Genomic DNA, 27,705 nt, shown 5'->3' with positions numbered 1-27,705 from the left:
GCTGGTTTGGTGCTGGTCCAGCTGGTGGACCAGCATAGCTATGCTGTGCACCAGCAAAACTTCGTTGGTGATGCTGGTTGACTAAAGAAGTATTGCTGGTTTAGCTAACTAAGAAGACTGCTGGAGACACCAGCACTGTAAAAAAAGAATTTTCTTAGTTCTCTAATTGATTCCAAACACTCTTGTTTACAGCAGAGAGATTAGTATTGTTTTATTCAAGTCACAAAGATCTATGTCAATGACTCATCTACAATCACAAACATGCTTAGATGCTGCACATAACCACAGTGATGCAAGCCTTTTTCTAACCATAGATGACGTCTTGTCTCTTGATGATGTCTTTACGGTGGGTCTGCAAGTAGGCAGAGTCTACGGCCATGCTCCAGGAATCCGCCTCAAACTCCTGGCCCTCGAACTCCAACTCTTCCAGAAAAGAGGTGAAGTACCCCTCTCCTTAAAAGCAAAACACAGAATAAGAATAATCATTCCTATATTACGACTTTAGATTTCTAAAAATGCTAAAAGTTTTCTCATAGGGGTAGGGTTAAGGCCCCGATATACCTCCTATGAAATTGAAGAACGAACGGGTGTGAAGTCATTTAGAACAAAATCCAGCCAAATTGAAGGTGTTTTTGCTTTCGTTTCGGCGGTTTGTAACAGTTCGCCTAGGTGAACTTTTATGAAAATGTCTTACCGGCTGCTAAACGCCTTCTTTCTGCCATTGGTCCACGTCAACGGTAGGTGTGATTTGGAGCTCCGCCTACCTTGAGGCCAACGGCTAATTCTGTTTACGTTGTTCAGTCATTTATATTAGCGAGCTGATGCAAATTTACCTACATCTTTACGATCACTCTTGTAGAGAAATTTTCCAAGAAATTTTGTGTGATTTTTTTGGTTTGTTTAATTAGGCTTCAAAAGGAATCAGATCTACCCAAATACTCTCAAGTGCCCATTCACTCATGTGTAAACCGCAGCGAAAGCCATTCACACATCTGCCTCTTATCTTCATTCTTTTGTCTATATTTTGCCCATCAACACTCTTTTATACACCCATCTTTACAGCAGTATCAGTGTCACCATAAGTTACAATAAAAGCGTGTAACTGGCACATATTATGGCCGTGTATAGCGTGTTGGCACATTAGCGTCATGAATTCAGAATGTAAACAAGACAAATGCCACATTTTCTACTGCACACGTATATATTACTTTAAATCATCATCGAGTGGTTAAAACAGCTTCTTTACTGACCTCATATGAATTCTACACATAGAATGAGGCATAAAGTCATTGATAACACATTTTAATGTCACGTTAGCGTCTTGAGCATCCTCGTATTTAAATGTACCTCTTAACACCTCCCACAGTGGTGTGGCGGGTGTTTGAATGTTCGCAAAAAGTATACTGGCTTCGCTTCCAGTAACAGCTCAGCTGTTTCGAACTTCTTTTTATCCCTAAATGAAGAATGCAATTAAACTTCTCCGGAAGTATATCGGGGCCTTTAGAATGTGGGTTAGGGTTAGTCTATAGAAATGATAACTAGCTTTATATAAGAAAAAAAAAAAATCTATGGTATGTCCCCATGTAAATGTACGTGAGTCTTACCATCGTCATTAAGTGACTCCATGGACATTGTTCTGCTCCTGAAGTTGAGGGAATCTGTGGATTGAGACAAGATCCTGCGCAGCCCCAGAGGAGAGTCATCATTCAGAGTCCTACACACATGCACATGCATACAAACAGATAAACGCATACATACATGCATGCACCCCAACAATCCCATGCAACAGACACAAGTCAAAAACACACAACAACAAAAAAAACATAACACAAAATGAGAGGGGTCGGCATCATAATCACCAGGGAAAAATATAAAAATGTAACAAAATAATAAATCAAATATAAAAACAATAAAATATGAAATAAATAAAACATGAATAACGATAAAGTGAACACACTGACTAATAAATAACATTCAAAGGAAATGCTTACATTAAACTTAAAGAACCCCCAAACACACACAGATAAAAATTACACCATGATGAAAACTGCTTCATAGACGCTTTTCACAGACTGTGATGACACTATAATTTAGTAGTGTAAATCTAACTTTTTTAATTTATGAATTTTTTTCCTGCATGGAAATGTTTGTTAGCCTCAGTCACCAATCACTTTCTTTACATATTTTTTTCTATAAGATGAAAGTAAATGGTGACTTAGGCTAACATTTCACCAAACATCTCCTTTTGTCTTTCACAGAAGACAGTCATATGGGTTTGGAACAACTGTCATTTCCATCACTCACCCTGCAATGTTGTTGGTGGACACACTCTTGGACAATAAGAGAGAAGAGCGTCCGCGACGTGAGCCGAGTAGTGATTGACGAAGACTGTCTGAGGGGTAGATAGCTGAGCTTGGCCTTTCCTTTAAATGGGCTTCAGAGACACAGACAAAGAGTTTAGATGAATAAATATCACGTTTGGACCCTTTTGAAAAAGTAAACCTCATTTCCATTCCATTCTCACCTTTATTCCTCAGCGTCACGTTCTGATAGGCTGAATTGTTCCTTATCAGTGCCAGTTTCTGTTGCTATTATGACAGATAAAAACAAATCAACACTTTGACATATATACCAGGTCTACATCATGATTCAAAGTCTGCATGTCAGTGGTCTGTGTAACATGTGACACGTGCGTGCACTAATAGCGGGATGTCCCACACACCTTTTGTTTCATTTTGGCACAGTTTGGTAATGTGTCCCTGCAGCGGTTGTGGATGGTGACATTACATGCTGAAAATCAAAGGTCAAATAGAAAACATACAGTTATTTCATCACTTATACTTTCACATGCTGGCCTTTTTTGGAGTTTGTCCACTCCCGATATGCATCACATAGCATAATCTTCACACGATCACATTTACATGGATATGTGATAAATGAGATGTTTTAACGATCATCATACGTATAAAATTCACAAGGATGTGAATTTCTTGTGAACTTCCTTGTGAAGAAAGCAAAGTCTACCATCGAACAAATTACATTTTAATCACTCTTTTTTAAAGTCATAATCTCATTCTTTCTATTATAGGCAAAACACTATATATAATGATAAACAGCTTTTTTCTAAGAGGGTCAACTAGTCTTGATTTACTGATGTTTAAAAAAGTAATAAAGTGATTCAGGAACAGAGTTCTCAGCTTGTTTTGGATGTGTAGCCAACATAAAAAAATAGTTTTATTTAAATTATATTGATATATTGAATAACATGTGTAATAATCTTTCTCCAGCATCATGGTAAACATAGTAAAAATAAATAAATAATAATAATAAAAAAAAAAATAAAAAAAAGAGTAAATCTAATATAAACAATACCCATTTTTCGCTTCTCTTTCTCTCCCTCTTGACCTCTGTCCACGTCTGTGTTAAAATGTGCGCTTCTAGTTCGTTTTTGTGGCATGCTACTATTCGCTTGAAGTTTTCTCTGGTTACAGCGTATAGCTTTTGTCTCTGGACCCCTATTGTTTCAGAATGACTTCGCTTCCTGTTTTGAGGGTGGCTGGGGAGGAAGAGGGATTGGGGGCTCCGGTGGGATTTCCCTGGCCTGATCCCCCCACAACACACACCTACACGAAACTCAATAATGATCCAATGAGCAGAAGTGCCACTACCTTCAGTAAGTTGCTCAATGATAGGAGACTTAATGGAGTTCTCAGTTATGTTTCCTTTATCAACTTTGTCTCAGATGTTTCTCCTAACATTAAAAAAGGGAAGAAATGAGACAGTTGTTGACATACAGTATGAGCTATAATACTAATATAGATTACATAGCCCAGATAATTTGGTCTTGGATGAATTTGATGAGAAACATTTGAGTTTATATTGAAATCTCTGATGTTTGATTATCTTGGCAAATCTGAGCACAGTTTGAGATCTCTTCTCAAACTCTAAATGAGATTACTGGGGTCATTTTGGCCCATTACAGTTTTTTAAAGCTTTTTCTTTGTTTACTTTTTTACACTTTATTGTTATGCAGTAACACACTGAGGTAGTCATTGATTATGTCTTCATGAATCAGAGATCCTCCTTAATCTTAATCTTAATACCAGGTGTAAATAGGGTCTTTTCAGGCAAAAAATCGGAAAAACAGCTAGTTTGAGCCAAACTCTACATTTGCACTCTATTTAATCCCATCGCTGTCTAGGAGAAACAACTGAGATGGTAAAGTCATTTCAGAGGAGGAGCACATTATTACATTTTGATGAAAGATTACAAAGACAAACATTTTTTTTCCTTTTAGAAACATATGCAATGATGAATCTTGAAACAAAAAGACCAGAAACATGCATTAAGAAAGTAAGTATGGTCTATTTTGATTTAATGTTGACTTTGAAGAGATCTATTTGTGATTTTTCTTTGGTGATTTAATAAGGAAACATCTTTATCTATACAATCTTACTCATCAGGCTAATAAAACAGAATCCTTATATAGATAGCATCTTTACACATACAGTATACATTTTATACGTATATGACCCCCTAGCTTAACTAATTCTAAGCCACCATGATCTAGTGTAAAACTGATCTAGAATCAGTCCTCCCACTCAGAAATGTTTGGTTGAAATGGCCCTTGCTTTCCTTGTTGCTGGGTATCAAGGCAGGAACACCCACGCAAGCTCTCTGTGCAGTCCATACACAGACTAGAGCAGTCGAACACAGAGCTAGAGAGTGACAGGCCTTATCAGTGAGTGGCTCATGCTGTCTTGTTGCTAAAATCTATTCTTGATGACAAAATAAGGAAGAAGTTTAAAACAATAGTAAAACAGAGAACAAAAAATGAAAGATGAGCTGAGTTCACAGCAAAACAGGAAAGGGTGTGACAGCGTGTGCCAGTGTATGTAAATGTGCTTATAGGAATAGTTAACCAAAAACAGATTTTGTCATCATTTACTCCCCCACATGTTGTTCCTAATCGATATAATTGTATGTCTTCCATGAAACAAAAGGAGATTTTAGGCAGAATCTCAGAACTGCTCATTTCCATACTACGAAAGTAGATGGTGATATACTGCAAAGCTCCAAAAAGGACAAAAAAGCACCATAAAAATAGTCCATACGAATTGTGTGCCACATTCCAAGTCTTCTGAAGTCATATGATAGCTTTATGTGAGGAACTGATCAAAATATTAACTATTATTCATTGATAATCGTCCCTCTGCCAGAGCTCACAACAATGTTGTAGTCGAGACCAGTTCACCTGAGCACAAATCCAGGCCAAGAACGAGATGAGAAGAGGCTTAGTCTGAGACAAGACTCATAGAACTAATGCAATCTTTTTTGTGTGTGGATTTTTCCCCTTTTTCCCCCAATTTGGGATGGCCAATTCCCAATGCGCTTTTAAATCCTCGCAGTCACGTAGTGATTCGCCTCAATCCGGGTGGCGGAGGATGAATCCCAGCTGCCTCCGCATCTGAGACCACCAACCCATGCATCTTATCATGTGGCTTGTTGAGCACGTTGCCACAGAGACATAGCGCATGTGGAGGCTTCATGTCATCCATCGCGGCATCCATGCACAACTCGCCACGCGCCCCACCAAGAGCAAACCACATTATAGTGATCACAAGGAGGTTACCCCATGTGACTCTACCCTCCCTAGCAACCGGGCCAATCTGGTTGCTTAGGAGACCTGGCTGGAGTCACTCAGCACGCCCTGGGATTCGAACTAGCGACTCCAGGGGTGGTAGCCAGCGTCTTTTACCACTGAGCTACCCAGGCCACCCGATGAAATAATGCAATCTTAATGAATATGCTAAATGTAGCTCATCATATATCAAATACTCCTAATATATTATTTGCTTATGCTCTTTAAACAATATTACCAGTCGAGAATACAAATGTTGCTTAGCATGGCAATACAAACTACCAGCTTCTGTGCTTTATTTTCTATTCATTGTAAGTAAACATTTTTGCTATACAAAATACCATTTTACTGCACTATAACTAAAATGGAAAATAAACTAGCAATGATGTATTAAATGTTATGTGATGTATTTATTTGGCTGATGAAGGCTATAGTTGGCATTCATTTATCGCCTATGTATTCAATTTTAAAAAAGTGCATCCATCCTATGACCAAGATGATGCAAGCAGAGGTCCGGCTGTAAGTCCATTCTAAATCTGAGGTGCAGGCAGTGGCCAGTAAAGTATACTTTGTTGTACGGTTGGAGTTGGCAGCAGTTCATCCTCTGTGAAGCCCATCGTAATAGATTAAAGTGATAAAAGTTTAACTTTTACATCTATGAGGTATTATTGATATGAAGTAAATCTTTAAAAATTACTAGAACTAAAATTAAAAGGTCCCACTAACTTTTGTCTCAGCCTCAGATACACTCAAAGAGCAGAATTTGCATGCTTTTAACACTATACACTTAAAAAAACACTCTTTTAGTCCTTTTATATAATTATATTTTCTGTAAAAAAAAAAAAAAAAAGGTGATTATGAGGAAAATATAATGTATTTTTTTGGGGAGGTTTTCATGGCATCACGTCTTAATAAAAGAGTTTGGCAAAAACCGCTATTGTCCAGACTTGTGTCTTAAAGCCAGGTATATCTGTATATTACTCTTTGTTTCTGTGGATGGACCGAGTCAACATATTTTTCAATATCTTACCAAAACAGGCATTTTGACCATTCTCACCCACAGCCACAACAGCAAGTTGCGAGCACTCTTCTTGCATGTGTGCTGGAAAGCAGCCACTAGACAGCCCATGATAACAAGCAGGATTTCTTTTTTACTGGTATCGATTTTAAACTTCTTTAAGTCAAGACCGGACCGCAGATGGTCAAGTCCATAACTGTCATGTGTATTTTGTTGGTTCATGTTTTTCATGTCTTTTATTTTGAAATTATAGTTCCTGTTTCATGTCATGTGGTTCCCTTGTCATTTGATTTCATGTTTCCCTCCATGTTCATGTGTCTTGTTTTCATTGGTTGATTGTTTTGTTATCTTGTTTAGAGTTCTTTGTGTTTATTGGTTATCCTTGTCATGTGTTCTCTCATGTTCATGTATTTAACCCTCATGTTTTCCATTGTCCATTGTCAGGTATTGTTGTTGTAACTTTGGTTGTTAGGTAAAGTTTATGTCAAGTCAAGTTTATGTCAAGTCAAGTTTATGTCAAGTTCATGTCAAGCCAAGTTCATGTTTATGTTTTATTTATGTTTGTAGTTAGGGTTTATGGATTACACTGTTGGAATAAATTTGCACTTGGGTTCTTTACTTCATGGTCATCGTCTTTGTCATTGCCAGTGCCAGCAACATCGTTACATTAACAAGACATAAAGATAAAAATATAGCCTCAAGACTGGACTCGGCTCACAAATCTCATTCATACATGTTTAGTTAAATATTGGTGGCTTTAGCCAGGTTTGACCTCATTGACACCAAAAGCCATTGGTTCTTGCATGTCACGTGACCGATCCTTAATATATGTGTTTGAAAAATAAGATTTAAGAGACAAAGCAGAGGTGAAGATTATCAGTGAATACTGACATAGATTTCTGTCCATTCCTCACAAAAAGCTATAGTATGTCTTCAGAAGACTTGGAATATAGCGAATAAGTCGTATGAACTGCTTCTTTGATACCTTTATGGTGTTTTTTTTTTTTTTTTTGGTGAACTATTCCTTTAAGAGTAAGCTTTTTGATGTATATATACAGTACTTATGCATGTGCATACATTGAATATGTGTGTGTGCTGTTCAGTATTATCTGTGTGTGAAAACACTCTTGGCATTACAGCTTTGTCTCTGCAGAAAGAAACTGTCCAGACCTCCAACTTATCTTGGCAGGCTGCTGTAGACCAGCCACTAAAAATATTCCACATACTCTCCACCTCACCACACGTTCTGTAATTTCCCCTAATAAGACTTGGCCCTCAAACCAGCACTTCAGAGCTTAAACACATTTATGTAATGTGAAAAAATGCTTTTTAGGAAAGGGTAGATAGGTGTGGCTTGAAATTAATATAGGGGCATAAACATGAGGTTCATCTCAATCTAAAAGTTCTCCTCCTGGAGATAATCATGGAAAGAAAGCGGGGGAGTTGGGATGGGGGTAGAGAGCCGGAAAATTCTGCGGAAGGAGTGAGGTAAGTTGCTGTTTTTATAGCGTCTGCATTGTGATTGGCAGAAATACACTAACATGTTCCTCCCAGGCTTTCGTCAGGAACATTTATTCTAGGAGTTTTCTTCAGAGGACGTAAGAAAACAATAATAAAAAGAAAGATAATGCTTTGCAATGCACTGATAGTCATTAGTGGTTCTAGCCACTATTGCTCATACTTAAAATCAGAGATTTGCACAAACCCCAAACTTTAAATGTTTAAAAGTTTAGCACATCCCACACTGTTTGTGCTACATAAATTAAATCTCAAATCGAGCAGCTTGCTGAGGACAAATGTGACTTAATATAACTTATCTAAGTGTTCAGACTTTTTACAGATAATTTTTTCCCTGGTGTACGATAAAACAGGTGAAAACAAATCCCATTGACTTATATTGAAAAAGGACCCAGAGCCATATCTGGGTAGGGTTGGGAACCAAGAACCAGTTCTAATTCAAAACAGGTTCCATTTTTTAAAACAAATATGAGAACCAAATGATTTCTCCACCAATGCGGATGTAATATCGTACCAAAATATACTGACAGTGTTTCGTGCGCTACCACTCAGCGGCACTGCAACACCGCTATTGAATCAGCAGTTCGGAACATACAGCATGACCAGTGTAGCCAGATTCCGGAACGAATGTCTCTTATGAATCGGTTTCTTTTGAATATACAGTGCGAAACATACTGCCTATCCAATGAATTCAGATTCCCGAACGAATGACTCTAAACGTACAACATGACCAGTGTCAGATTCCAGAACGAATGACTCTTATGAATTGCTTCTTTTGAATCTACAGCACAAAACGTACAGCCCACCCAATGAAGACCGATTTCCGAAAGCATTACTCTTATGAATTGGTTCTTTTGAATCTACAGTGCAAAACATACAGCCCACCCAATGAAGTCTGATTCCGGAACGAATGACTCTTACAAGTTAGTTATTTTGAATCTACAGCGAGAAACATACGGTGTGACCAAAGGAGCACGATTCCCAAAAAAATTACTCATGTAAGTCTGATTCCCGAACAAATTACTCTTATAAGTTGGTTCTTTTGAATCTACAGCTAGAAACATTCTGCGTGACCAGAGTAGTCTGACATCTGAATGAATAATTATTATGAGTCGGTTCTTTTGAATCAAAAGAAACATACAGTGTGACCAGTGGAGCCCGATTCCCAAACAAATTACTCTTATGAGTCGGTTCTTTTAAATCTACACCGCAAAGCATACAGCACTACCTTCCAAACGAATGACTTTAATCAGCCAGTTCTTTTTAGTAAATTAAATACTTACTGAACTGCAAGTTGGTTCTTTTGAATCTACAGCTAGACACATACAGCGTGACAGAAGTCCATGTCTGATTCCCAAACTAATGACTCTTATGAGCCTTTTTTTTTTTTAATCTACACCACAAAACATACACCCAGTTCCAGAAAGACTGACCCTTATGAGATGGTCTTTTAAATCTGTGCCATGAAACATTCAGCGCTACTTCCCAAATGAATGACTCTAATCAACAAGCTCTTTTTAGTGAATCAAAAATTTACTGAACCACAAGTCATTCATTTTTTCATGTTCGATTCGAAATAAACCAAGAACTCTTAAAACATGTGAGACTTAAATGAGCATAGTTAAAGATACACATTATACATTTTTTTGTAATAAGTGGTATTTAAAAAAAACAAAAAAAAAACAAAAACGAATTAATAAAATATCTTAATTAAAAATTTAATGTAAAGACACCTTTGACACCACTATGAAATCATCTCATCATTTGATAATAGGTTGCTTAGGGCAAAAAAAATCCAATAATAGTTGCATTTCTTATTTCCAAATATTTCTTCCTCAAAAGTACTACAAGAATCATAAATGGAACTGGAATTGCTATGAGGAATTGTAAATGGAATCGTCAAATTCCTTAAAATTGCCATACCTATATCTAGGCACCAGAATACCTTGGATACTTGGAGTATGTCTCTTTTAACATGAGCCAGTAAGCAACCACCCAGAACACCCTAGCAACTGCATAGCAACATGTTACAAACCACATAGAATACCTTAGCAACCACAAAGCGATGTCCTAGAAACCACCTACAATATCCTAGCATTGTGGCGGCAAGTTTTGCACAGGCACACACCACTCACTTTTACTTCAGAAAATGTAAAAATCTTTGTAAAACTTTTAGATTTACAAACTGCATATAAAATCAAACTTGCACAGTCAACAATGAACAGGACAACTGGATTTGTGACTGTGGATTCATACTACATAGAATGAGAGTGTGATATAGACAGACGCTGACATCTGTGTGTGTGTGTGTGTGTGTGTGTGTGTGTGAGTGTGTGAGTGTGTGTGACTCACTAGGGCAGCTGAGGGCCTCCTTAGCTGTGATGCTCTTGTTGCAGGCCGAGCAGAGCGTTGTTCCAGACACGGTGAGGGAGTTGAAGAGGTGGCCGTTGCTGTAGCGTGCCTCTCTCTCCCTCGCTTCTTTCTCTCTCTCCCTCATGCGCTCCTTCTCCTTATTCTGATCAAAATACAAAACAATACATATTAATCGCACATCATCAAGGTTATTATAAAATATGTGCAAATCATCTCCACAAGACTGAAATTCTTACCAATAGACAACAATACTTTCGGTTGAGCAGACTTGGAGCTGGTCAAAGAACAATCAACAAAACGCACCCTTACACACTAACACACAAAAAGACAATGATGACACTACTGCAGCCCAGTTTCTTTTGTGTAACTGATTCATACACCGCACTGGTACAGACTGAGTTTCGAAACAGGGAAACAACCGACTCAAAAGAGAAGCAACTTTCAACACCATTTGAGAAGAAAACATAAGCCTAACAATGGCTTCATTGAATACTTAGAAGGTCTGTATTCATTGGTTAAAAATTTCATTATAAAAAAACCAAACAGATACTAAACATTCATGCTTGTAAACAGGTTTTCATTGGAATTGCTTCTTTGCTTATCTTTGCTTATCAGTCCTAAGAGGAAAGAAAAATGATCTGTGACCCCTATCAACACACCACTTGAGTCACTCATGTGCTTTATATGCAAAACAGTGGCTCTCATTCCTTTAATTTACTTTATCTACTTATGTGTAGTCAAATAAGATGGCAAAATATTCTGTGAAAATAAATACATATGTTAAAGAATGACGAAGGATGTCTTTCAATATTTCAAAGATAAAATAGCCTTCTTTCTCCTATTCACATTCAATATCCAGAGACAACTGTAAGTAAGCCATTCACAGGTAGTGTAAACATTGAGGCTCTGTGGCACTTTTATCATTGCTCTGTTTGTTTGAGTGGTCTGGCATAGCAACATTGGCCCAACCAATGGCATGTGTCCAGGGCAGGGCTACCTGTTTGACCAAAACAATGGCAGATTGGAGGAATGGAATGGGAAACAGTCATTAGTGGTGCTTGAAAAGGGAATTATCACAATTACTATTGTTCATACTTATGTTAGGGATTTGAACAAAGCCGCAACCAGGGCTGCACAATTAATGGAATAAATAATCAAGGTTAGAATCACAGCTGCCACAATTAACTAATCGTGTCAATTGTAGAACTGTCAATTATTGCAGTCCATGTAGGTCTACTATTTTTCGTCAATAGTTTCTATTTAAATGTCTATTTAATGCATGTTTTTTCAGCTGTTGCACATTGTTACCAATCACAGACAAGTCTGCTGCTTGCTGTGTATAATTGATTCAAAATTTGATAATCAATTTGAAGTTGACCATTTAGGGAACTAGTCCTGATTTACTGATGTTTAAAACAGCAATAAAGTAATTCTCAGCTTGTCTCAGCTTGTCTTGGATGTGTTGCCAACATAAAAAATATGGCATGCATTTGATCCACCCAAAATAAGTCAAAATTACTGGTAATCGCAATTACAATATCAAGGAAAATATTTGTCAATTATGATTTTTGTCATAATCATGCAAACCACCCCTAAACCTAAGTGTTAAACTGTGATGTGTAGCTATGGACATGAATGATACCTCAAATTTCACATTTTTATAAAAAATCAGTCAGAAATATCCCATAGACTTACACTGATGGAGGGACTCAAGCCATATATTAATGGGCTAGAATATCCTAGAGACCTGGGTTGTGGAATCTTTTGACCAACCACAAAGCAACGCCATCACAACCACCCAGACAACTCTAGCAAGGGAAAGCAACATGCTACAAACCACTCAGAACTCTGTACAAACTGCATGGAAATGACTCACAGCACCTTAACAACATAGCGGTGACAAATTAAATGTAAACACTAAACAATTCTAATTGGTGTTGCTAGTGGCGCAGAAATTCTACGCAGCTTTAAATTAGATAAATCGAATGTCCTGGCATTCATTTCTCTTGATTGAGTGTAAACTCAATTGTTGGGTTAAACAATGATCTGAGCTGTGTTTTTCAAGAGGCATTGTTCTAGGCTGCAAAAGCTTCTGTGTAAACTTAGTAACATTTTTGATTCTGTGAACCAAGCAGCCACTGTGTTGGTTAATATGCTAGTCAGCATTTTCACGTTAAGCTGTTCTCTGCCCTAACTGCCCATCTTCCTCTTTTATATATATGAAGGTTTATTTTAACAAAATAACCAGAAGTGGAAAGTAATGAATTACAACTACTCTCGTCACGGTCCTTGAGTACATTTTTAATAAATAATAGTACTTTTCCTTTTCCTTGAGTTGATTAAAAATGAAGTCTTCAACTTTGCTACAGTTATTTTTCACCACAATTATAAAGTACAAAAAAATACATAATATTTCTGAATTTTTGGGAAGAAGAAAGTTATAAGCAGTAAATCTGTTTATAAACTAAAACACGCTGTGCGTGGCACGACGGAAGCCCGCAGGGCACAGCATCATGAGCACAGCAGCAACTTGCATAAACCGCCACCGGTGTCCTCTCTTCTCTAGCTTCGTCAAGACTTTCTGTCCTGTCACTATTATATAAGAACTGCAATACTGTGATTTTCTGCATATTTCATTTTATTCTGGAAAGGAGCCGTTCATTCATGAACGAGGGAACCTTCTGAACACGTTTAACCACTGATCAGACTTCACTTGTTTTTAAGGTAGGCAATGTTTTAACTGTGTCAAACATTAACACAATGTAGTTTGACATATATGTGGGGATATCTCATTTAATTGCTACAAACTTTTAAATACCTTAGAAAGATACAATGCCAATAGTGTTGGAAATTATCAGGGACTCAGAGGAAAAATGCCACCGAAATTAAAAAAAAATATCCCCGAAATTCCAAATATGGACGCAAAAAATGCCCACGCAACAAGTTCCCGTGTTTTATTAATATTATCTGATATAATTACAATTACAAACATTGCGATCTTCTTCTGACTTTTCACTGAGCATAATTTTTTGCCCACCGTCCGGTTCTTTGCACCATCGTGCGCACAGACGGGCTCCCGCTTCATTCAATCCGCATCAGTTCAGTATTGTACTCCCACGTTAAATTCCGTAACCGTTCGCCCCTCTTGTTCAAAATAAACTATCCTAGCAAGTAACACACTCACTCACGGTGCTGTACTGTACTTTCCTCCTCTGTGCTGCCAAAAGGGATGGATGCAGTGGTGTACTAATATCTGAAGAGGTGGGTATAATGTGAAAAACCCCCCCAAAAACACAAATAAAACATGTACGCGGTATCTAAAATTCCTATGTTTACATATTTATACAGTACATATATCAAATGTGTAAGAAATAAAAAAAAAATCCATTAAAATAAATAAATAAATACTGATGATGAACTTACACAATGTATATCAGGGTAAGTTTCTTGCTCTTATTTACTCTTGAGTCATAATATTTCTCAGTACTTGTACACAAGTGAATTATTTCTTTAGTAGCAGTACTTTTACTTAAGTAAAAAAAATCAGTACTCTTTCCACCACTGGAAATAACTCATCATACAACAGTGGACATGCGAGATAAATGTCTAGACAAACAGAAATGCAGGATCACAGAGCAATTCTAAAAATGAACCTGAAGGGACAATTGAATTCTTCGGAAGATAAGATGTCTATGCAATTCTTTTGTCTCTGAGCGAGAACACAAGGTCCTGTTTTTGGATTGCTTATTCTGAACATCTGCAACTCTGTTGATATGCAGTGCAGGAAATAATGAGAGAGCACTTCCTCTTTCTAATCTGCATGAGGTGTAAAGGTTGCCATAGGAACACTGACATGTGTTGGAAGTAAGCAACTGAAAATGTATTATAAAAAAGGTTAGTGTGTTAGTGTAAATGTAGGTTAACAAACTCCATAGGAAAGAAAAATCACAAATGAGATCTTGTTAATATCTAAATTGCTTCTTCTAGACAGCAATGAATTTAAAGGGGTCATGAATTGGAAAATCAAACTTTCCATGATATTTTGACATATAAGAGTTAGCACTATAAAAACGTACTGTAAATTTCAGAACCAAAAACTTCTTCGTTAGTCCAAAAAAAGGCTTTATTGAAACCAAGGTGCCAAAATGGCTTGTTCTCTACTTCCTCCTCACTAATACGTCATAGTGAAGTATTACATCAGCACAGGCAAGCCTCTGCATAAACAGATTAACGCCTAGTTTATCGTCGACACTGCTTAGGCCCGCCCACTGGTCATGCGGTGAGATTATTTTTGGAGCAACAGGAGGTTTCACGATGACCACGAAGATGTCAATACATTGCAGTGCCAGGTTGTGGGAAACTAGATCTCTTGCATTTGCTTCGCAAGGATCCCAACATTAAGAAAGAGTGGCTGACGTTTATTTTTAATGAAGTCCCGGATCGCGTCGGTAAGAACGTTTGTTTGCTCGCTTCATTTTACCAATGATTCTTTCACAAACAAGACACAGTTCAAAGCAGGCTTTGCAGAGAGACTTAATTAAAAGTTGATGCAGTGCCAACAATACCGACAGTGATGTTGTAACAAACAAGTGTGAGTATCCAAGCTAATTGTTTTGCTTCGTATGTTATAGACTGTTAGATGTGTACTGAGTATTTGATTTGATCCTAGTGATTTTAGATGCTCGTGTATTAGTTTTAATGCACAGGGATCTCTAAGCAGCATATATTTTATTGTTCTGTTGGCATGATGGCACAATTGCCACAGATGCACATAAAGAGTATTGATATCAATATATTTAGACAATCTCTTTCCTTTTTAATGAAAACATGACTCATTGTAATGAACAACGTATGCGTTTGTCACTACACTGAATATATGATGAAAGATGATTATTTGATGAACGAAGGTGAATGTATCCTGTATACGTTTACATGCTGCACAGTAAGTGTATCCTTTCACAGTTATAAATGTGATAGCACCATATATTTACACTTTATTTGGTACTGTCATGCGTTACTTAGCATTTGTAAAACACAGAAATGTTTCACCGCTGGAAAATGCCCCAACTATGTAACAAGATACACACCGTTGTGTCGCTTCTTGGTTTAAACAACAATAAAAATACCTATTACACAAATAGACAAGTAAATTACAGTGATTACTTACCACACTGTCACAGACTGCAGTATCTGTTGTGTTTGTGGTGGGGGTTAATTTTCTTTAAATTCGGGATCAGACTCTGGCTCAAACATGTATGGATGAATTCCTCCGGTTGTAATTTTTTTAACCATCCGAAGTTTTCAAAACAACACCACACGCACGTAATGGCGGGGGCGTTTACACTTATCCACATGCAAAGATGTTACCCAATCACAGCAGTGGGCGTTTACACAGAAGTCTTCAAGAACACACGCCCCAAAAAATGGAGCATTTGAATCAGAGACACAAAAACTGGATAGAAAATGACCAACCTAAATTATGACTACTTTTAATGAAGAAAAAAAAAAAAAAAATCACACTAACATTATAAGTGGACCTCAAGGAACATTACAAAATAAAATAAAAATCCAATTCATGACACCTTTAAATGGAGAGCAAATTGAGACGTTTGCTTCAATGTCCTGTTTCTCAGATTTGTCTTATTAGAAAAAGAGGTTCCACTTTATATCAGGTGTCTTTAACTACTATGTACTTAAGCATTTGATACAATGCTCTTATTATGTACATACCTTTTGTTGCATTGTACTTACATTTAAAGTACCTGCATTTAATTACATAGTTATACTGTTAACCTTACCTCTAACCCCTACCCTAACCCAACCCTTACCCTAAAACCTAACTCTAACCCCAAACCCCAACCCTAACCCTACCCCTACTCCTAACCCTACCCGTACCTCAACCTCAGTAGCAGCAAATGTGAATCTTGTGAGAATTTTCCAGTACAACATGTAGTTACACAGTAAATACATTGTTTTGTATGTGTATTAATGTAAATACATAGTAGTTAAAGACACCTAATATAAAGTGTGACCGAAAGACCCCACTAATCTCACGTGTCTCCACAGTTTCAGAAGAGATCTCAACAATGTCACAAACTGGGGGGCCTGGGTAGCTCAGCGAGTATTGACGCTGACTACTACCCCTGGGCTGACTCCAGCCAGGTCTCCTAAGCAACCAAATTGGCCCGGCTGCTAGGGATGGCAGAGTCACATGGGGTAACCTCCTCGTGGTCGCTATAATGTGTGGTTCTCGCTCTCTGTGGGGCGTGTGGTGAGTTGTGCATAAATGCCACGGAGAATAGCGTGAAGCCTCCACACGTGCTATGTCTCCGCAGTAACGAGCTCAACAAGCCACATGATAAGATGCGCTGATTGACTGTCTCAGACGTGGAGGCAACTGAGATTTGTCCTCCACCACACGGATTGAGGCGAGTCACTACGCCACCACGAGGACTTAAGAGCACATTGGGAATTGGGCATTCCAAATTGCGGAGAAAAAAAAAATGTCTCAAACTGCCTGCAATCAAAAGTCAAAGATTTTAATATGAACGTAAACATTTCTTATCTATTTATTCCAAGATCATATTATCTTATAATCATTTTATAGCTCTATACTCTAACTGCATTTCAACAGCTGTCTCATTTCTCCTGAGCAATCTTAAGAGAAACATCCGAGACAAATTTGCTACTTATATGAAACATGACTGACAACTCCACTAAGACTCCTGAGCTATGAAAGATCAAACTCAGTGCTTTAACATTTTCCTATGGGTCTCCAAACCTGCAGGACATCATGCTATCAAATTAACAGATCTAAATTGACCTAGTTTTTTTTAAAACCAGTCCTTCCAGGATGCATTGTTTGGTACGTGTGTATGTGATCAACTTTGCAAATTTGGGAAGTAGAAATAGTTCTGTCAGAATTTAAGAACAAACTGTGTGAGCGGGGTGGGGTTTGAGCAGATATGACTAAAAACGGTCACACAAACTGTCACAATCTAGATAACAAACCACAGGGGCACTTAGAGTAACTGGCATCAGCCAACATTTCCAAGCCATCATTTATAAAAGCAATGTCAAGCTAATGAAATGTAAGTTTACTTGAAAGTTGACAATAAAGCAAATTGTCTCCACAGAGGTATGAATGCTATGTAGCACACTGTTGTCTGTTTTAAGCGGGCTTGTCTGAAGGTTTGGAGTCTCCTCCTGTCACAAAGAAATAGGCTAAGACTGGCAGGTCTTAATGTCTGTGCTCCAGTTAAAAAAGTTCCAGCTCCAGATTTAGTTTGGCCTGCTGTGGCCGAGTGGCCTGGATACGACTGGCCTATGGGGAGGCACGACTGCTTAAAAAGACGTGCACCACTAATGCAGCGGCCCTGGGGTGAAGTATGATGATGATGATGATGACAATGACATTGATATGGACTATTTTTGCATTACCATGAGTGATGCTGTCTGTCGCAACTTTGACATTCACATTCTTGGTACTTTCGTACCAAGGCAACTTAGGCGACAATCTAGTGCACAAATCACATTATCAGGACAGTAGTTGTCAACTGATATAGATTACACAGTGGCAGATGCTGATAACTAGAGAGCTGGGTGGCCGATAATAGACCTTTCCAGTCGGTCTTGATTATTCGATAAGGATTTTCAAAAATCTTATTATAGAATGGGATATTTCCACTTCTGGTACCAATCCCTGGAATTATTGATGTAAACTAATATTTATATATATTTTTTAAATGTCTCAAGTAACAACAAATGTCCTGAGATTTTAAAATGACACAGCGGTGAATTTAAAACTCAGTCGACAGCATTTGTAGCATAATGTCAATTACTGCAAACATTTAAATCTTACAACTTGCCATGATAACCCTAAAGCAGCTGAAATATTGATGATTTAAACAACTTTATAGCTCAAATAACACTATTTTAACAGTAGAATTAATATAAGTGCTTTCATATAATTATAAGCTTCACCTTTCTGCCTTTACATCCTCCAAAAATGGCACTATTCACTTCCATTGTAAGTGCCTCACTGTAACCGTGATTTTTTCTTTTTTTAAAGGAGGGAAGAGTCTAAAATAATTTTTGGTGGTAATTAACATTATACCACAAATGCTGTTGATAGAGCTTAACTTGAATTGAATCCGTAAGGAATTGCCATGAATTTTACAAGCCTTTGAAGATTGCTCTGATTTCCATGACTTTTCCAGGCCAGGACATGTCAAACTTCCCTGATATTTCCTGGTTTTCCATGACCGTGGGAACCCTGAATTGAAATGTACACATATGCACTGCAAATTTACATTTTTTGTTTCACACTTAAATATTTGAAAACAGAAATCATTATCCATTATCCATTGACTAAGCTGTTGGTAGATTCTGGAACTAATACAAGAGAGAGCTGACAATTTTGTTCAGTTATTGTCTGTTGCCAATCATCTCAAAATGCTCAAATATTGGCAGAGTTATAAATCAGCCTATCACTAAAAGACAGGGCCAATAACAGGACATGCAGCTGATAATATACAAAGATTTCTGAGGTAGGCCTTAGCCAGAAAGAAAAGCTCTCAATAACAGAATAAACTCTCAACTTGGTTGCATTTAAACTCTTTGAACTAATGTTAGACACTAATTTGACCTCAGACCATGTGACCATTTAGTAGGAGAAGAGGCCATGAGATGTTGAGATTATATGTGTCTGTGCCTGCGTTCATGTGTGTGTATGTGTGTGCAAGTGAGCAAAATTGTGTCTCACTGTGTAAAACATCTTGCCTTCGGACCTGAACCTGGAATAACAGAGTGCTATTTCTATGGCAACCTCTCTTTTGGCTCTCCATCTCTTGACTCTTTCTTTCTCGATGCACACACACACACACACACACACAGTCTGTTGTTCAACATTCCCACTCAGTTGAAGCTGACAATTGGAATAAAAGTGCACATTCAGAGCCAGAAACAACCATACAACCACTCACTCACACTGTATAAAAGCCATATATAAATAGTCACGGAAAGTATTATTCACATTAGTCAATTTGACAGCCAAATTAACTGCAGCATTAACATTTTAGTTGGTTCGACCAAGGGTGTAGATTTGGGATTTTGGGGGGACAGCGTGAAGCATCTACATGTTTCCATTGATCATGGTATAAATATTGGGGAGGTTGTACTTGCTTGTTTCCCCCCATCTCCCCTGGAAACTATGCCCCTGTGGGGCTGTACTCGCTTGTTTTGATTACTGGGGGGTTACCTCTCCCCCATCCCCCCTGGAAACTACGCCCCTGGGTCTGACCCTTTCATCTCTATTCCATAAAGGAAGAGGAGTAATTTCACACTGTAAATGACTGTATTTCCTTACCTGTCATAATAAACAACCCTTTTAGGCTAATAATTAATATATTTTTATTGACACAAAACACGCTCTTCTTCAGTGGTTTCTTTGTAAAGCTGCTTTGGAAAAATGCTCAGAATTATGTATTGTGAAAAGTGCTATGCAAATCAAATGAAACTGAATGTTAAAGCATACTTTTCGAGACCGAAATCTAATGAAGTCACCATGTTAAGCACTATAGGTGCTGTGGTCCTTTATGCGCAACAGTGGCGCACCTTGACGAACAAATACTAAGGAAAAAAAATTCTAATAGAACGTCAATCGTTTTTGTTTAATCTGAGCGATAATCTGGTCAAACAAATTGCGTTGTTGCACATACCCGCTGGTTGATCTCTCTCATCCTTTCCTGGCGAAGTTTCGACAGATCCGCTACTCGAGACATTGCGATATTTTAAGCGACTTCAGTACAACATAAAACTATTCTTCTTAAGGCAAACACCGTATATGTTCCATGAATTGTGATAAAAGTTCCGGTTATCTCCGTGTTATTTGATTTTACAATGGCAGCGTTTTAAAAAAAAAGCAGAAGACATTTACAGAGCAGCGCCATGAGGTAACTTTAAGAGAAATGAGCTGTTTCTCTCTGCCTTTCTCTCCTCCCCTTCAGTGTGATGGTGTTGCTTCGTCCAGGAAGAGTAAAAATGACTGCACTGTAACCTAAACCGCGCCTACCTTTATTATTACACTTTCATTTGAATTCTGTGCAGCTTGGATGAGCATATAAAACTTCATGTGGCATTATAAAGTCGCCTTTCTATTCTCTCACAATAATTTAAAATGGTCACATCAATCCGTTTAGTTTTCGCCATAATACCAAAGTTTACTACAGTTATTGTTACTACAGCCACCAATGTCATCAAAAAAATAAAAAATAATAATGTAAACAAAATAACTTAAGAAAGCTTATTACACCTATTAATGTATTATGGTTTTACTGTACTACCAATAATATGTCCATAAGCTTTTTGATAAACCTACACACAAATCTACTTTTTTTTATTTATTTATTTATTTATTTTTACATTTCAATTTCATAACAAAATTGTGAATTGAGAAATCTTTAATGAAATCAAATAATTTAATTTAGCTAAACATTACAGACACAAAAAATATATTACCATTTTTCTTTTAAGATTTATGCATGTCAATAAAAAATAAAAATAAAATATTCCATCAACTTGAATAATGTTTAATAAAATTAAATTAATAAAAATTCAAATATATATATATATATATATATATTTATTTTTTATTATTTTTTATTTTATTAAAGATTACTCAATTCAACTGAATGGAATTTTGTTATGACATTGAAATGCGTAAATATTAAAATATATATATTTTTTAATGCATAATTTAATTTGATGTAATTTTGTCATGGAATTCATATGAGTAAATCTTAATGATTTTTAGGTTGAAATGTATATGGATATATAGGGGAAGGTGTATATATAAGGTCCTGTAATTGGTCACCAATTCTTTTACATTTTTCACCACCTTTAAACAACTTTTTTATTTTCTTTTTTTTTTACACTCATTTTAAATGGTCCTGTGGTGTAATATATGAATTTTTATATGTTCAAATACTCCATGTAGTCTCTAAATTAATAAAAGTGCATTAAACAGCATGTATAACAGAATAGGAAAAATCATGTTCAAAATACAGTAGAGAACGTCACACAGCAGGACATGTCAACATCACAAAAGTACACTGCAAAAAACTTTTCTTACTGAGCATTTTTGTCTTGTTTTCCAGTAAAAATACCCAAACATCCTTAAAACAAGAAAAAAACTTATTGAGAAGGAGAATGACAAGATAAGAAGTCAACATTTAAGTCAAAATGGTTTATGCTTTACCTCCTGAGACCCGAGCTTGACTGCTTTTTTATTTGTAACTAGTAGCCCCTGAGAAACATGAAAAAAAAAAAAAAAAAAAACGTTTTCCTAAAAAATGATGTCCACATATATGGACAGTGGGACTAAGTTGTGAAATGTAAATAATACCAAGCTATATAAAGTCAGATTTAAAAAGAAAAAAATAACAAAATGTTTATTTTGTTTCCAGGAGTATTGGTTATTCATGTTTTTGAGACGTTACAGACATTTTTGAATTATGATTCAAAGTAATGGCCAGCATCATCCAATCACTGCCAAACATGCTGAAATAAAACTATACATTATAAATTCTGAATCTATGTACTGATTACCATTATCCCATGTCTGCCAAACTTATTGAGTGGTCCAAACATCATCTGCAGCCTGAAACTGAAATTTAAAAGTTTGGATTGAATGCACTTAGCTGCATAGAGAGCTATAAGATACTCCCTTGTTCCTTTTCTAGAAAATGACTTAACCTCCAAAGTTCTGTCTGTCTGCACTGGTCTCAGAACAGTTTGAAATGCACCTTATTTTTATCCTAACTCAGTATACAGCCTCTGAATGCAATGCATTTTCCAGTTTTTGGATGCATACATTGATTCTCAATGTGATAATGCACAGTGAATATAGGATATTTTAAAATAAACTGAGCATACAGTCCACGTATGTGGTCATTGTGTTTTACAGCATGCCGTTTGCCGATAAATCACTCAAATTTTAAAAATGGCATATCAGATGAAACTAGAGACTCTAAACTTTTGACTCAAACAGGTTTTAACATAAAAACTTAATTAGGTTTCTTACTAGATGTAATTTTGTCGGCGTTTCAACCAAACACAAACTCTGCTGTGATCAATGTCATGTTGTTTGGTCACATGACTCCGTACATCAAAAGTTTAACCCTTTACTGACAGAGTCTCCTGTACTGAGATCAGTCAGTTTAAATGAAATGAAATTATGCGTTGCGTTAAGCAGAGCCAAAATACAATGTCCATGCATGTGCACGCGGGGTCGGATGAGGTTAAAGAAAATATCTTATGCGATATTTTCAAGTAAATTGTTTTTTTTCCCCTCTCCCCTTTTCTCCCCAATTTGGAATGCCCAATTCCCAATGCGCTCTAAGTCCTCATGGTGGCGTAGTGACTCGCCTCAATCCGGGTGATGGAGGACGAATCTCAGTTGCCTCCGCGTCTGAGACGTCAATCCGCGTATCTTATCACGTGGCTTGTTGAGCGCGTTACCGCGGAGACGTAGCAGGCGTGGAGGCTTCACGCGATTCTCCGTGGCATCCACGCACAACTCACCACACACCCCACCAAGAGTAAGAACCACACATTATAGCGACCACGAGGAGGTTACCCCATGTGACTCTACCCTCCCTAGCAACCGGGCCAGTTTGGTTGCTTAGGAGACCTGGCTGGAGTTTTAAGTATGTTTTAACATTTTTACTGGAAAACAAGACCAAAAATACTCAGTAAGAAAATCATTATTATTATTATTTGCAGTGTATTGCATGTCAGCTACCCAGTACCTATGGTATTTTGGTGGAAAATTCAGTTACCATGGACGATTTTTGTTCAGATTACATCAGCCAGTTACAGTCTATGCAAACTATTAAAAACTGCTGCATGGCACATGTTGTCACATTTTCATTCAACTAGATGCATGTGGTGGAATGTGGTCTAAAAGGATTTAAGTACAAGTACCAGATGCCAACATCTGTCATGATGTAATGATGGTACTGGCAAAACAAAATCGCATTTGTTCTAGTAAACCGTGAGCTGAGCCCTTCCCCCATGACATCAACTTTAAGCACTTACACCTAGTCTGCATTTCCCAGAAAAACTGTATTCTCTAAAAGGTTCTAGGTCTGATATTAGGCAGTCTTGTGGTCTGCACAAGTTAGCAAAAAGCAACCTGAATTAATTTAGAAGAGTTATCACTCACCTGTGTTAAAAAAAATGAAACAACAGATAACTTTTTGAGTCAGGATTAGAGTTTATTCATGTGCAAATCCATACCTAATAATAAAGACAATTAAATATTACATATGAATTCCACTTGGACTGGTAAATACATCCATCTCTAGTGCTGCAGTATTTTAGCAGCTCTGCATTAAAGAGGTACTACACAGGAAAATGCAGCTCTTCATGCACCTCTGCAGCATTACCTCTGTGGACTGGGAAGAAAAGCAGAAAATGGTGGTTCAGGGGAAAGGAGGGGTGATTCTTTACCCGCTTGGCCACATCTGTCGCCATGCCAACAGTGCATTTAGACTTGGACTGGGTCATGGGGGGACCTGGGGAAGTTTGAAGTGGGCGACAAGGTTTTGGGTTTCTATGGGCACATTCATTTGGGCATGTAAACGATTGGTGGAGTGCTCTTGATGTATTTTTTTCTGTCTTTTTTTAAATATGTGGCATGGTTTAACGCAAGTCAAATCACTCAGCAGATTAAAGCAAGATTAAAGGAAGTCAAATCTCTTAAAAGATTTAGTGCCCAAGCTACGTAATCTGGTATCTCTGAGAAGCAATGGCAGTTACATTTGTGATTTTTGTCACATGATTTAAGGTTTTGATTTGATTGAGGAACAAATAAGACACAAGAGTTAGATGAGCAGAGATTGTGAGATGAGGAGTAATGAATTGAAAGCTCAGACAAATACTGTGAAGATCATATTTGCAGAGTGTTATAGGTGAGCATGAGAATTTTAAAATCAACACTAATATAAATCTGATATTTATAAATATCAATATCAATGTGTGTGTCATCAGCATAAGACTGATCATACATTGTATAAACCAACTGAACTTAAAAGCTGATAAAAGGAAACATGAATACATGGAGTAGGGGGCCTAATATTGAGCCCTGTGGGACACCAGACTTAAATGAATGTTCTGGGTTCAATACAAGTTAAGCTCAATCAGTGGCATTTGTGGCATAATGCTGATTACCGCAAAACATAATTATGACTCGTCCTGCCTTTTCTTAAAAAAAAAAAAAGCAAAAATGTATTTTGATTGAGCTTAAATTGTATTGATCCTGGAAATGTTCCTTTAAGCTAAATAAGCAGCATTTGTGGCATAATATTAATTACCACAAAAAATAGTTTCGGCTCACCTCTTGTTTAACTGTAACACACTTAAGATGGAAGTGAATGGGGCCAGCCCATAAATGTTAAAAGACACATAAAACAATGTGTATTTTAGCATTTATGGACTGGCCCCATTCACTTCCATTGTGTGTTGCTGTAAGAGTTTTATTTATTTATTTGTTTAATAAAGGAGTGAAGAGTTGTTTTTTGAATTATTTTGTGGAAATCAACATTATGCCACAAATGCTGTTATTTGAGCTTAACTTGTATTAAACCCAGAACATTTCTTTAACAAAACCAATTTCAGACCAAAATCCACCTCTATTACCCCTTTCCCATCAGCACGGTGCCAGAATCAGTAGCCAATTTGGAAGAAAACACGTAAATCAGTTCTGCACTGGCCCCTTATACCTTCTGGTCTTGAACCAGGAAATCAGAACCAGTAATGCCCTTAACAAGTACAGTTTTGAAAAAAACTTAAAAGGTGAAACAAAACTAGATAGTACAAAACTAGAAATTTGTTTACACGTCTGTTTCTATATTGGAAGTGTTTTCCTGTTGCTCTGTTTGAAATAAAATGATTGTATTTATACATACACTCAAAAAAATATTTTAGCCTATTTTTAAGCTTTTTCATTGCATAACACAATTCCAACAAATTAAGTTGAGCAATGTTTAACAAAATGAAATTAATAAAATGGAAAAAAAAATTCTTATAGATTACTCAACTTAATTTGACGGAATTTTATTATTGAAATGAAACTGAAATGTGTCAATCTTAAACTTTTTTTTTTTTTTTTAGAGTAGGCTATCATATGTGTTAATTGATTACTATGAATTGTATTTGCTGTATATTTAAATAACTCCTGACCGATGATAGCCAAGAAGTTGTTAAATTTGAACACTTGTGTTAAAAGAAATTCTCAAATAAGACATATAAACAAAGTGTAGTGTGCCATGTTTGGTCGCAGGTTATTTAGTAAAGCAGTTAGTTACTGTTATCGTTCAGCTTTCACATCAGTGGAAACATGGGCCGGTTCTAAGAGCAATTTGCAGATCTCCCCGCTGAGCCAGCAAATTTTCAGTAGAAAAGGGTATATGATTTTTCTGTGAAATCCACTAGCTCTTCAACTGTGAAGCCCCACTCTCTCTCTCTTTCTCTCTTTCATTCTCTCTGTCTCTGAGGAAGGACAGATTGCACTGTGGGCGGACTTCCACACAAGTGTTTGAACACTTGTTCTGTCTCTCTATCTCCCCTCTTACTCATGGTTTCTTTAATTTCATGCACACAATCTTTCTACCTTGTGTTTGTGTAATCACAAATCCGTCACATGGGACCAGCTCTGCTGTTTATTACCAGTTAGATTTCAGCCCCAGCAGCACTCCTGACCCAATCAATAATGATGAATACTCTGTCTTTGGCTCAGTATTCTGCCTCTGTGCTCAGATACGGCTGATGTTACTGTAGCAGTTCATAATCAGTGCTGCTTGAGCAAGCGCACACTCTACTGCAATTCTAATAGGCTGATCTTGTTATTCAGAATTGATTGCAAGGCAGCACTGTATTAATATTCCTCAAACATTCTGGATAGGGTTTGTTCTAAACCTCTAGCCATAATTGTTAAGCTTCTGTAATTAATTCGACCTGAACTGCTTAACATTTTGTTTTCTTGATAATTCCAGTCTTGGTGTACTATTTATTTTTTATACTTTTTAATATATTTAACATTATAGTTTGAAAATCTCCCACAGACTTGCATTTATATTGTGTTTAGCATTCAAAATGTAACCAATGCATGCTGAGAGTCATGGCAACAGCAAAGTGGTTCTAATGCAACACTTTATTTACACCAAAATAAACACTATTCTTTCCTTGCAAGCACTGGCATTTCCTTCAGGAAACACAAATCTGGTTACATAGTCTACACTTGCACAAATAAATGGTGTATTTTTATCAACAATCCAGTGGTTCTCAACTGGTGGTCATGGCCCAAATTATGCATTGCACATAATTAGGATAGCAAAATGAATCAACTTTATGTACTTAAAAGGGAGAAAAAACATATCTTCATATATCTTTTGTTCCTGATGTTAAACTCTGTGTGTACACACTTCTGCTGTTTATGCGTTTACAAAGTTGTCAGTTTTCCTATTCAGCCTCTCATTTTAATAATTTAGCTTATTGTTGGGTCCATGTATAGTTGATGGTAAACAAAATTCAATATTTGAAATCCAAACTTTTGTACGATAAACAAATCTGGAACTGTGTTGGGTGGGTCACCACTAATGTCCAATGTAAAATCTGTGTCCTGATGCAAAACCCATAGAGAACCACTATTCTAAACCACAGTAATGTATTTAACTCAAATCTAGAACAAAGATCATAGTAAACTGTTCATAGTTATAGCTTTACATAGCCTTTTAAGCTGTGTAAGAAACTGAGCTTCTTTATGTATTGTAAATATATATCTAGAGCCCTTCAGTCAATGTGTCATTGTGCGCATTTTGTATCACAATTTTCATTTTACTGAAGCCGGTTGTTACAATGATAGTGGGTGTTAGCTCTGGCCATGACTGTACTCTGAAATAGATAGATGGATAGAGAGAGGGAGAGACAGACAGAGTTGCTGTGGTTTATCACTCCATAAAGGAGGCCCTCTTCAGCAGTCTTTCTGCTGCAGATGGGAACATTTGTTTTGTATGTGAGTTTACGAAAGTAGGAGTTTGAGTGCCGATGGCGTGTCAGTGTGTGTGATTCTGCAGAGATAATGACCAGTTTCTGG

The 27,705-nt window shown here is 37.0% G+C and overlaps 1 protein-coding gene across 3 annotated transcripts in view; it reads right to left on the bottom strand.

Annotated features, from left to right (window-relative positions):
• Positions 1-27,705, bottom strand: part of LOC127425677 (rho guanine nucleotide exchange factor 2-like) — a 78,282-nt gene that overhangs the window by 14,557 nt on the left and 36,020 nt on the right. For 2 of the 3 annotated variants that reach the window (XM_051671881.1, XM_051671882.1), the window contains 6 exons: positions 10,530-10,692; positions 2,723-2,790; positions 2,525-2,588; positions 2,305-2,434; positions 1,605-1,714; positions 310-453 (listed from right to left, as the gene is read on the bottom strand). In XM_051671881.1, the coding sequence (XP_051527841.1) occupies positions 310-453; positions 1,605-1,714; positions 2,305-2,434; positions 2,525-2,588; positions 2,723-2,790; positions 10,530-10,692 (679 nt within the window). Of the gene's footprint in view, positions 1-309; positions 454-1,604; positions 1,715-2,304; positions 2,435-2,524; positions 2,589-2,722; positions 2,791-10,529; positions 10,693-20,269; positions 20,560-27,705 lie in introns of those variants that run through there. The other variant, XM_051671883.1, reaches the window with a different exon arrangement.

Source organism: Myxocyprinus asiaticus, chromosome 34 (assembly GCF_019703515.2).
Source record: "Myxocyprinus asiaticus isolate MX2 ecotype Aquarium Trade chromosome 34, UBuf_Myxa_2, whole genome shotgun sequence".
Taxonomy (NCBI): Eukaryota; Metazoa; Chordata; class Actinopteri; order Cypriniformes; family Catostomidae; genus Myxocyprinus; species Myxocyprinus asiaticus.
The sequence above is the reverse complement of the archived record's forward strand: the minus strand, read 5'-3'. Positions and strand labels throughout refer to the sequence as shown.